This window comes from Saccostrea echinata, unplaced genomic scaffold, assembly GCF_033153115.1.
Source record: "Saccostrea echinata isolate AGI-Se365-2 ecotype Australia unplaced genomic scaffold, CSIRO_AGI_Sech_v1 ptg000054l, whole genome shotgun sequence".
In the NCBI taxonomy this organism is placed as follows: domain Eukaryota; kingdom Metazoa; phylum Mollusca; class Bivalvia; order Ostreida; family Ostreidae; genus Saccostrea; species Saccostrea echinata.
Genome location: NW_026889803.1, coordinates 9,836,292 through 9,848,863, shown reverse-complemented (window position 1 = coordinate 9,848,863; position 12,572 = coordinate 9,836,292). Strand labels below are relative to the sequence as shown.

At 32.4% G+C, this 12,572-nt stretch overlaps 1 protein-coding gene across 1 annotated transcript in view; it reads right to left on the bottom strand.

Annotated features, from left to right (window-relative positions):
- The window catches only part of LOC133171705 (uncharacterized), a 36,888-nt gene that overhangs the window by 15,914 nt on the left and 8,402 nt on the right, over nucleotides 1–12,572 (bottom strand). Inside the window, exons 2-3 of the mRNA XM_061306496.1 lie at nucleotides 4,831–5,109; nucleotides 4,620–4,635 (exon numbers count right to left, since the gene is read on the bottom strand). Coding sequence (XP_061162480.1) covers nucleotides 4,620–4,635; nucleotides 4,831–5,109 — 295 coding nt within the window. The remainder of the gene's footprint in view (nucleotides 1–4,619; nucleotides 4,636–4,830; nucleotides 5,110–12,572) is intronic.

Below are 12,572 nucleotides of genomic sequence, written 5' to 3'. Positions count from 1 at the left end.
ACTCTTTGCCTGCTCCACTACCTGTTCAGCTGGTGAGGTCACATTTATTTTATGATTTACATCTCGCTCAGTAGTTCCCTTTGTGTAGTTGTCTATGGATAGCATATATGGTGAAGTTTTGTTTCGTAATCCACCTCCTCGTTGATATCCCTTCATCGTATGATTGGTATACGGATTTACATCACCTTTGCCCACCTGCATGTAGAACATTGTCCATTTTTTAGGATCGGCCACATACAGTTTTTTATTGGTATCCATTCCTAAAATGGATATCGTATTAAATGAAGTGTGATCCAAACGTCTGAATTAATGAATGTGGCAGGTGAATGACTGTCATCCATTAAATACAAATGTAGGTCGGAAAGGTGAGAGAGCCTAAGAGGAATGTAGTACGCGGGATAAAATTTGTCATTCCAACCATAAGATGGATCTGCTTGGATGATTCGAAGCAGGGGTTGTTGATGACCATTAACACTTGAAAAGTCACACACATTTGAATAAACAAATAATGATTTATGCTGAAATGTTGTTATGGGTTTTGAAGTTAATGTGTCAATGACTGTCTTTTTCGTTGAAGACAGTGTAAAAAACTCGGTTATTCCAATTTTCCAAAAGCCGTGTAAATCTAGAGCATTGTCAAGATGAATTTTGAAATCGTATGGTTTATTTTCAGGATAATAATCCATGGACTCGCTCGACTTGACAAATATATACTTTTCCATTACTTTGAGCTTAAATTGACGATATCTGATTCCTTCACCCACTGGTTAAACTTCTCAGGCCAAGATTCAAATTTCACCAACACTTCAGTCTGTCCTTTCCGTATCCGCTTCTTAATTATCTTCTCAATAAGCCATAAGGAGTCTTCGCTTTTGTCAACTTTTTGTAGATCGTTTTCGTAAAAATCTCCTTCAATCAATTCCTCGTTAAAATCTATGACTTTGTACATTGGTATTCCCTGTAGGTGAAACCGTTTGGATATTTTGAAAATTTCACCTGTAAATTGCTGATTATATCCTCGTCGAAAGATATGTTTTAAATGTGAAAGTCTGACTAAATCATTAACTTTATATCGAAATCGGACTGTTCTTTGTTTCGTCTTCTTTGTTTTCTGTTTCCCACCCCTTGTAACTTTATTCAAGTAAAGTCCCGCCCACACATCAGCTTCGTTTTTCTTGGTAACTTCCTTTGGTGATAAACCGTGAAGACTTCTATGTGGTGTTGAATTGTAATTTTCCACTACATCTGATAAGATATCTACATATCTATGCGTTCTTTCTTTTTGAAAGTATCGGTATAATCTACCACGAATTGTACGGATAACTCTCTCTGCAATAGATGCCTTCGAATTTTGATTGGCAAAGAAAATTCTGACACCTTCATTCTTCAAATAGTTTTTTAGTAGTCGATTCTTAAATTCCCCTCCACGATCACTTCTTAATGTCTGACATTTTACACCAGATTCAAAGACTTGCTTAACAGCATTTAAAACATCTCGAGCAGATTTTTGCTTAAGGGCTACAATTCGTAAATATTTAGAAAATGTGTCTATCAATATCAGCAGAAATCTGATACCGTCATTTTCTTTTGATAGGTTTTGAACGTCCATAAGGTCCATACTCCACTGAACATTGAGACCACTGACACGAATATTAGGAATCTTCACAGGTCGACGAATCTGCCGCTGTAATGTATACGCATCCTGTTTTCTCAGCCATTTTGAAATAAAATATTTACTGAATTTAAAGTCTTTGTTTGATTTCAATGCTTGATAAAGTTTTTCAGGCGTTGTGTATGCTGCAGGATTACGAATGTTATAATAATAGTTTTCAAGATACTGTGCTTTTTCTTTTTCACTCATGATGTTACATTCTTTTCCATTTCTGAATATATCTTACTCCTCCAAAGATCAGTGAGGCAATACGTTTTCATAATGTCAGACAAATGTTGTATCCCTGCACGATCACAGTCATGATCTCTCAGCATGATATGAAAAATATCTCGAATGTTCAGTTTCATATAGGCAAGCTCAAAACTCATAATTAGTTTCATGTGCATTGAATCCATCAGACATGAATGTTCCTTTTGAGACGGATGCTCTATTTCACAACCATTACACCTTTCCTTAGATATACTATATATTGCATCCCAAATAGCGCTGACACAAAGAGAAATAAACAGATCGTAATATTTATGCTCGATCTCCATCGTTGAAAAGCAGTTTGTTCTGTCAGGTGTGTATTACAGTGCGTTATATACTTGTTTCATACTGTATCGGTGTTCCTGATGGGTGATTCTTATAATTAATGATGCATCACAAGTAAATGGAAATTCTTCAAACGGATGTCTTCAACAACGAAGAATCGATATGATCCACCGAGTTTTTGAGATACTGCCACTGCATTTTGTTAAGTTGAATTCCATCAACAGTCCATTCTTTATCTCTGAATAGTCGAATATCTAATGTTATGTCACCCTCCAACTGACATATTCTAACGTAGATCTCATCACCTAGTGGATAACTATCTACATATGGACATCTTGGGGCTGATGCTGTAGAATTCCAACACTTCCACTGAATGCAGTCGCTCATCTTCTGTTGTTCTGGACTTCGGTCTTCTTCCAGAAGTATTGTATTTACACATAAAAGTATTATAACAACAGTTGAAATTATATAGAGTAAAACAAATTTAAGTTTTTGTTTCTGAAATGTTTTTTTGAATTCATCATCACAATTTGCCTCCAATAAATTAGAAACGACGCTGACAGTGTCCATTTTCATAGAAGACAATGCTCTCCGTTCTATGGGTGAAGTGAGCAAATCAAATAAATGTTCTCCTATTTATATTATAACCATCTTAGTTAATTTACATACTTGGTAAACATATGTGAGCCTTCTAACTTATTTTACGTCACAAATATAAATGGGTGGAGTCCAAGACTAAGCCTACAGTTGATTATATAGCGTAAGCCTGTGAGCCTTCTGACTTACTTACATAATTGGTATAAACAATGATAGGGATGGGTGGAGTTTAAGACTAAGCCTTCAGTTGATTGTATGTTTTATATAGTACACTGGTCGGGGTTGGTACGTGAGCCTTTTGGCTTAATCTACATATTTGGTAGACATTATATCCTCCAACTGACATATTCTAACGTAGATCTCATCACCTAGTGGATAACTATCTACATATGGACATCTTGGGGCTGATGCTGTAGAATTCCAACACTTCCACTGAATGCAGTCGCTCATCTTCTGTTGTTCTGGACTTCGGTCTTCTTCCAGAAGTATTGTATTTACACATAAAAGTATTATAACAACAGTTGAAATTATATAGAGTAAAACAAATTTAAGTTTTTGTTTCTGAAATGTTTTTTTGAATTCATCATCACAATTTGCCTCCAATAAATTAGAAACGACGCTGACAGTGTCCATTTTCATAGAAGACAATGCTCTCCGTTCTATGGGTGAAGTGAGCAAATCAAATAAATGTTCTCCTATTTATATTATAACCATCTTAGTTAATTTACATACTTGGTAAACATATGTGAGCCTTCTAACTTATTTTACGTCACAAATATAAATGGGTGGAGTCCAAGACTAAGCCTACAGTTGATTATATAGCGTAAGCCTGTGAGCCTTCTGACTTACTTACATAATTGGTATAAACAATGATAGGGATGGGTGGAGTTTAAGACTAAGCCTTCAGTTGATTGTATGTTTTATATAGTACACTGGTCGGGGTTGGTACGTGAGCCTTTTGGCTTAATCTACATATTTGGTAGACATTATATAGTACAGTAGGCGAGGCTAGCCTCTTAGCCTTTTACTTTAATTTACATACTTGGTAAACATTATATAGTACAGTGGGTGGGGATTAGCCTCTGAGCCTTTTGGTTTAATTTACATATCTGGTAGACATAATATAGTACAGTGGGTGGAGTTGATGTGTGCTAGTATCCCCACCCCACTACTACTGTATGAGTTATGTCTACTCTTCTTCAAATTGTGTTTAAACTTGCATGATTGATTCTTATCGCTCTTTTTTCTACACACTTAAAATTCCCAATCCATAATCCTTTTTTCTAAATTTATCTTTAACTTCGGCTTATAATAGGCAACCTGTAGGGGTATCCATCTTAAGATAATTTGTCATATACCGTCACAACGCTTATGACATTTACATTGGAACTCATACAGGGTCAGCCTGGCAGATTTTCGGACAAGGAAACCTGCATGCCCACGTCAATTTTCATTTTTTTTTTCTTTCTAAGCTTATATATTTGGTGTGTGAATATACTAGCATAAAGCAATGGGTAATGACCCACATATGACCTTGACTTTTACCCTCAAGGTAAAATTATTTGCTACTTTGCTGAGAACTCGTTCAAGTTCTACTCAAGCTTATATTGTGTATGATATTTCATTTTGGTATCTGAGGGTGTCGATGTTTAAAATAATTTGCTGCTCTCTCATAATTGACATAACCTCTGTTTTCTTGTATTTATTTTATGGGAAGGCGTGTGTTAACTGTTAAATATATTAAAGCAACATAATATGAAAAAAAAATCTAAGATTATGAAAAAAATTGTTTTGATGGAAAAATGAAATATCTTACCTGAATGTATTTTCCTCTGTAAAAAAAGAAAGTAACAAAATGTATATTTCACAGAAAACACTTTTAAATTTCAACATTTTACTTTCAGTACTATTGACTGTATTGGGGGGGGGGGGGGTAAATATACATGAAAGAATGTAGTAACCTAACCACAAAATTGGAGAAATTGAATGATAGTTATCATTGAATTGCTCGCTTTTCATTTAATTACCTAAACTAAGGTCTTTGTCCCATTCTTGATTACCCCAAAGTTTGGCCCTCCTGGCAAATATACACTCTGTGTTTTCTTGAATGGGTTTGAAATTCTCTATAGCAGGGATCTTCGAAGCATCATATGTCACAAAATCAAACACAGCCTTGTGTACACTTCTCTTCAGCTCTTCTTCATCCACTAGGGGGTAAAGTTCATTGACGATTTGTCTTGTTGTTTTGTGATCGTCCTCATTAAAGGAACTGGAATTCTTTGATGGAGAAAGTACATACAGGGAAACTGGAAAAACATACAAGAAAGACTATTCTCAAAATATACCACTTCCATGAATTTTATCGAATTTTCAGAACTTTAAATATAATGTAGATCCACAAATCACAAAAATTTTGATTATACTTTTTTTTTCAAACATGACTGTACATACTAGTATACATTAGTTCTCCAGAAGTGTGTGCTTAAGTCAAGTGCCCCCATCCCGGGGGTGGGTGGGAATTCAAGACCCCTCCCCCGGCTTGAACCCCCTTACCCGGGATTTTTATAGTTTATGAATTAATATTGAATTGTTATCCCAAAATAACTTTGGGAACACCCCACCCCACCCCCAGCAAGAAACACGGACCCAGGTAACAGTAAAGAAAGTCATATATATTTGAAGGAAAGGAGTATTCTACTTACGTATAGTAGTGCGGTCCCTTTTTACACCCTTTTTTACCGGTTAAATATTAGCATACGGTAATTTGATTGTTTTCATTGTGTATAACGAAGTATTTCTAATTAAAACATTGTGTATTTATAATGAATAATTAAACATATCAAAAAATACAAGCCTATTTTTAACACCTATCGCACTAAAAAAATGCCGGAACATTTTCCTCCGATCAGACTACGGTTTCTCTATTACATAGAAATGTGCGGAGACATTTAGATTAGATACTATAAAAAGAAGATCTTGGTATGATGTTTTTCTTTCAAAGACGAATTATATGTTCAAGATTCACAATCAACTACAAATACAATTTTCTATTTACAAAACTTTGGCAATAAAAGCCATGACAAGATGAACCAAACAAGTCCTTGCTGATCGATATAAAACTGAGTACGTTTCAACTGAGAACTAGCATGTTTACTGAAGGCATATACCCGTAACGATACAAATCCACGTGGCTTGTATGATTCTGAACAGGTCATAAAGAGGTTAATCGCATGTAAATGAATTCAGCGAACTTAAATATGTTCATTTACACCTTATTTTCAATACCATAACGTAAAACAAAAATGGACTTCATTTTGTTGATTGACATTGCATTGCAGTGCAGTGCAATAAAATGCAGTTAAATTCTTATTATGGTATACAGTATAAATTCTCTTGCAAACAAAAAATTCCACTCATCAGTAAAAAAGAAGTGTTCATTTCTTTTGGATCTTTTGCGCATACCCAAACTAATCATTCGATAAAAAAAAAAAAGATTTACTGAAACAAGTAACTTTGCGAAAGTCCTTCGACTTAATTACTGATTGTTAATTTTGATTCATATCAAAGAAAACAAAATATTTAAGAATATGAGAATAAAAGAAATGCTCTCTTAAGTCTAGCTCTTTTCTTTTTTTGAAACTTTTTTTTCAAAGCATGAAATGAAAAAAAGTGTGTGTATTCAATCAGTTTTTCAATTCAATTAAGAAAAAAAATTGACTAAGTTAATTTTGATTGGACAATTTGGCAGGCATCACAATGTATCACATTGTATTGCAGCAGTGTGCAGTATGGTGCAGTTCTACTTGCGCATACCCAAACTAGTCATTCGGTAAAAAAAACAGCAACACATAACTTTGCGAAAGTCCTTCGACTTAATTACTGATTGTTAATTTTGATTTATATCAAGGAAAACAAATATTTAAGAATGTGACAATAAAAGAAATGTTCTCTAGTCTATTTTTGAAACCGTTTTTTTTTCAAAGCATAAAATGACAAAAAAGTGTGTGTATTCAATCAGTTTTTTAATTCAATTAAGAAAAAAAAATTGACTAAGTTACTTTTGATTGCACAATTTGGCAGGCATCACAATATATCGCATTGTATTGCAGCAGAGTGCAGTATGGTGCACTTCTACTTGTATTTAAACAAGTACAATTATTTTACTTGTCAATGTGTTAGAAATATTCCCCACCATCCACCCTCCAAAGACAGCTTTTATATACAATTTGTCCTTGCGATTAAATGTTTCTTTGGAAATTTGCATAATGTAAGTTTTGTTTCAAAGTTCGATAACTCAAATTATGTCCCTTTGAACAACGTAGACAAAACGATCATTGATTTCTGCTTTATCTTATGTAAATGTTTAAGCAATGCTAACGAGTAACAGGCTTGTATACTATATATAAGACGTTAGGCAGACATTCACTAATGGCCATGTGTTCAAGTCTGAGTAAATAACGGTAATGTCGCGTGTAAAGGACTTAGTGTGAGCTTATCTCACTAAACAAGTACTGCTAAGCAGTATTGAAAAGCGTCTTTGATTGTTCTACAAAGTCATGAGCGCTTTGTTTGAGTCTCAAAATATTCACTCATCAGTCAAACAGGAAAGTTTTTGTTTTTTTTCACTGTTTTGCCTAATAATAAAAATTGACCAAGTATATGTTTTAATTAGACAATACATCAAGCATTACAATGCAATGTATTGTAGGACAGTTATATTTTTATTTAAAAGCAAAATTAATTAGCTTGCAATTAACTTCACTCGACACTCCAATTTTCCTCGGGATGTTTCGCATATATCCATATCAGTCTTTCAATAAAAAAAAATCAGCAAACGTATAACTGTTCTTTGATGAGAACTTAGCTCTATTAAGTATTGTTATCAGAATATATTCTGTTTATCCTTCCTGGTGCTTATCTGCACCACTCTCAAAATTTACACTCATCAGTCAATCATGAGATTTCTCTCATTTTCAATCTTTCATATACCCAAACTAGGCGTTGCATAAAATAATAAACAGCAATGAAAAAATTTGTCCAACAATCCTTCGACATTATTACTGCATTGTTAATTTAGATTCATATGAAAGAGAAGAATCATATAAGAAAATGTGAATGAAAATATTCCATCCAGTCCTTTTTTCAACACTTTTTCAAAAATAAAAGGTTATTAGAAAAATATTAAATATGTTGATTTACACCTTATTTTCAATACCATAATGTAAAACAAAAAATGGACTTCATTTTATTGATTGATATTGCATTGCAGTGCAGTGCAATAAAATGCAGTTAAATTCTTATTATGGTAAACAGTATAAATTCTCTTGCAAACAAAAAAATCCACTCATCAGTCAAAAAGGAGTGTTCATTTCTTTTGCATCTTTTGCGCATACCCAAACTAATCATTCGATAAAAAAAAGAAACAGCAACAAGTAACTTTGCAAAAGTCCTTCGACTTAATTACTGATTGTTAATTTTGATTCATATCAAAGAAAACAAAATATTTAAGAATATGAGAATAAAAGAAATGCTCTCTTAAGTCTACCCCTTTTTTCTGAAACTTTTTTTTTTCAAAGCATGAAATGAAAAAAAAGTGTGTGTATTCAATCAGTTTTACAATTCAATTAAGAAAAAAAATTGACTAATTTAATTTTGATTGGACAATTTGGCAGGCATCACAATGTATCGCATTGTATTGCAGCAGTGTGCAGTATATGGTGCAGTTCTACTTGCGCATACCCAAACTAGTCATTCGATAAAAAACCAGCAACACGTAACTTTGCGAAAGTCCATCGACTTAATTACTGATTGTTAATTTTGATTTATATCAAGGAAAACAAATATTTAAGAATGTGACAATAAAAGAAATGTTCTCTAGTCTATTTTTGAAACCGTTTTTTTTTCAAAGCATAAAATGACAAAAAAGTGTGTGTATTCAATCAGTTTTTTAATTCAATTAAGAAAAAAAAATTGACTAAGTTACTTTTGATTGCACAATTTGGCAGGCATCACAATATATCGCATTGTATTGCAGCAGAGTGCAGTATGGTGCACTTCTACTTGTATTTAAACAAGTACAATTATTTTACTTGTCAATGTGTTAGAAATATTCCCCACCATCCACCCTCCAAAGACAGCTTTTATATACAATTTGTCCTTGCGATTAAATGTTTCTTTGGAAATTTGCATAATGTAAGTTTTGTTTCAAAGTTCGATAACTCAAATTATGTCCCTTTGAACAACGTAGACAAAACGATCATTGATTTCTGCTTTATCTTATGTAAATGTTTAAGCAATGCTAACGAGTAACAGGCTTGTATACTATATATAAGACGTTAGGCAGACATTCACAAATGGCCATGTGTTCAAGTCTGAGTAAATAACGGTAATGTCGCGTGTAAAGGACTTAGTGTGAGCTTATCTCACTAAACAAGTACTGCTAAGCAGTATTGAAAAGCGTCTTTGATTGTTCTACAAAGTCATGAGCGCTTTGTTTGAGTCTCAAAATATTCACTCATCAGTCAAACAGGAAAGTTTTTGTTTTTTTTCACTGTTTTGCCTAATAATAAAAATTGACCAAGTATATGTTTTAATTAGACAATACATCAAGCATTACAATGCAATGTATTGTAGGACAGTTATATTTTTATTTAAAAGCAAAATTAATTAGCTTGCAATTAACTTCACTCGACACTCCAATTTTCCTCGGGATGTTTCGCATATATCCATATCAGTCTTTCAATAAAAAAAAAATCAGCAAACGTATAACTGTTCTTTGATGAGAACTTAGCTCTATTAAGTACTGTTATCAGAATATATTCTGTTTATCCTTCCTGGTGCTTATCTGCACCACTCTCAAAATTTACACTCATCAGTCAATCATGAGATTTCTCTCATTTTCAATCTTTCATATACCCAAACTAGGCGTTGCATAAAATAATAAACAGCAATGAAAAAATTTGTCCAACAATCCTTCGACATTATTACTGCATTGTTAATTTAGATTCATATGAAAGAGAAGAATCATATAAGAAAATGTGAATGAAAATATTCCATCCAGTCCTTTTTTCAACACTTTTTTAAAAATAAAAATTTATTAGAAAAATATTAAATATGTTGATTTACACCTTATTTTCAATACCATAATGTAAAACAAAAAATGGACTTCATTTTATTGATTGATATTGCATTGCAGTGCAGTGCAATAAAATGCAGTTAAATTCTTATTATGGTAAACAGTATAAATTCTCTTGCAAACAAAAAAATCCACTCATCAGTCAAAAAGGAGTGTTCATTTCTTTTGCATCTTTTGCGCATACCCAAACTAATCATTCGATAAAAAAAAGAAACAGCAACAAGTAACTTTGCAAAAGTCCTTCGACTTAATTACTGATTGTTAATTTTGATTCATATCAAAGAAAACAAAATATTTAAGAATATGAGAATAAAAGAAATGCTCTCTTAAGTCTACCCCTTTTTTCTGAAACTTTTTTTTTCAAAGCATGAAATGAAAAAAAAGTGTGTGTATTCAATCAGTTTTACAATTCAATTAAGAAAAAAAATTGACTAATTTAATTTTGATTGGACAATTTGGCAGGCATCACAATGTATCGCATTGTATTGCAGCAGTGTGCAGTATATGGTGCAGTTCTACTTGCGCATACCCAAACTAGTCATTCGATAAAAAACCAGCAACACGTAACTTTGCGAAAGTCCATCGACTTAATTACTGATTGTTAATTTTGATTTATATCAAGGAAAACAAATATTTAAGAATGTGACAATAAAAGAAATGTTCTCTAGTCTATTTTTGAAACCGTTTTTTTTTTTCAAAGCATAAAATGACAAAAAAGTGTTTCTATTTAATCAGTTTTTAAATTCAATTAAGAAAAAAAATTGACTAAGTTACTTTTGATTGCACAATTTGGCAGGCATCACAATATATCGCATTGTATTGCAGCAGAGTGCAGTATGGTGCACTTCTACTTGTATTTAAACAAGTACAATTATTTTACTTGTCAGTGTGTTAGAAATGTTCCCCCACCATCCACCCTCCAAAGACAGCTTTTATATACAATTTGTCCTTGTGATTGAATGTTTCTTTGGAAATTTGCATAATGTAAGATTTGTTTCAAAGTTCGATAACTCAAATTATGTCCCTTTGAACAACGTAGACAAAACGATCATTGATTTCTGCTTTATCTTATGTAAATGTTTAAGCAATGCTAACGAGTAACAGGCTTGTATACTATATATAAGACGTTAGGCAGACATTCACAATGACCATGTGTTAAAGTCTGAGTAAATAACGGTAATGTCGCGTGTAAAGGACTTAGTGTGAGCTTATCTCACTAAACAAGTACTGCTAAGCAGTATTGAAAAGTGTCTTTGATTGTTCTTTACAAAGTCATCAGCGCTTTGTTTGAGTCTCAAAATATTCACTCATCAGTCAAACAGCAAAGTTTATATATTTTTTTTCTCTCACTGTTTTGCCTAATAATAAAAATTGACCAAGTATGTTTTAATTAGACAATACATCAAGCATTACAATGCAATGTATTGTAGGACAGTTATATTTTTATTTAAAAGCAAAATTAATTAGCTTGCAATTAAAGAACTTTACTCGACACTCCAATTTTCCTTGGGATGTTTCGCATATATCCATATCAGTCTTTCAATAAAAAAAAAAATCAGCAAAAGTATAACTGTTCTTTGATGAGAACTTAGCTCTAAGTACTGTTATCAGAATATATTCTGTTTATCCTTCCTGGTGCTTATCTGCATCACTCTCAAAATTTACACTCATCAGTCAAACATGAGATTTCTCTCATTTTCAATCTTTCATATACCCAAACTAGGCGTTGCATAAAATAATAAACAGCAATGAAAAAATTTGTCCAACAATCCTTCGACATTATTACTGCATTGTTAATTTAGATTCATATGAAAGAGAAGAATCATATAAGAAAATGTGAATGAAAATATTCCATCCAGTCCTTTTTTCAACACTTTTTTAAAAATAAAAATTTATTAGAAAACTATTAAATATGTTGATTTACACCTTATTTTCAATACCATAATGTAAAACAAAAAATGGACTTCATTTTGTTGATTGATATTGCATTGCAGTGCAGTGCAATAAAATGCAGTTAAATTCTTATTATGGTAAACAGTATAAATTCTCTTGCAAACAAAAAAATCCACTCATCAGTCAAAAAGGAGTGTTCATTTCTTTTGCATCTTTTGCGCATACCCAAACTAATCATTCGATAAAAAAAAGAAACAGCAACAAGTAACTTTGCAAAAGTCCTTCGACTTAATTACTGATTGTTAATTTTGATTCATATCAAAGAAAACAAAATATTTAAGAATATGAGAATAAAAGAAATGCTCTCTTAAGTCTAGCTCTTTTCTTTTTTTGAAACTTTTTTTTTCAAAGCATGAAATGAAAAAAAAGTGTGTGTATTCAATCAGTTTTTCAATTCAATTAAGAAAAAAAATTGACTAAGTTAATTTTGATTGGACAATTTGGCAGGCATCACAATGTATCACATATTGTATTGCAGCAGTGTGCAGTATGGTGCAGTTCTACTTGCGCATACCCAAACTAGTCATTCGATAAAAAAACCAGCAACACGTAACTTTGCGAAAGTCCTTCGACTTAATTACTGATTGTTAATTTTGATTTATATCAAGGAAAACAAATATTTAAGAATGTGACAATAAAAGAAATGTTCTCTAGTCTATTTTTGAAACCTTTTTTTTTTCA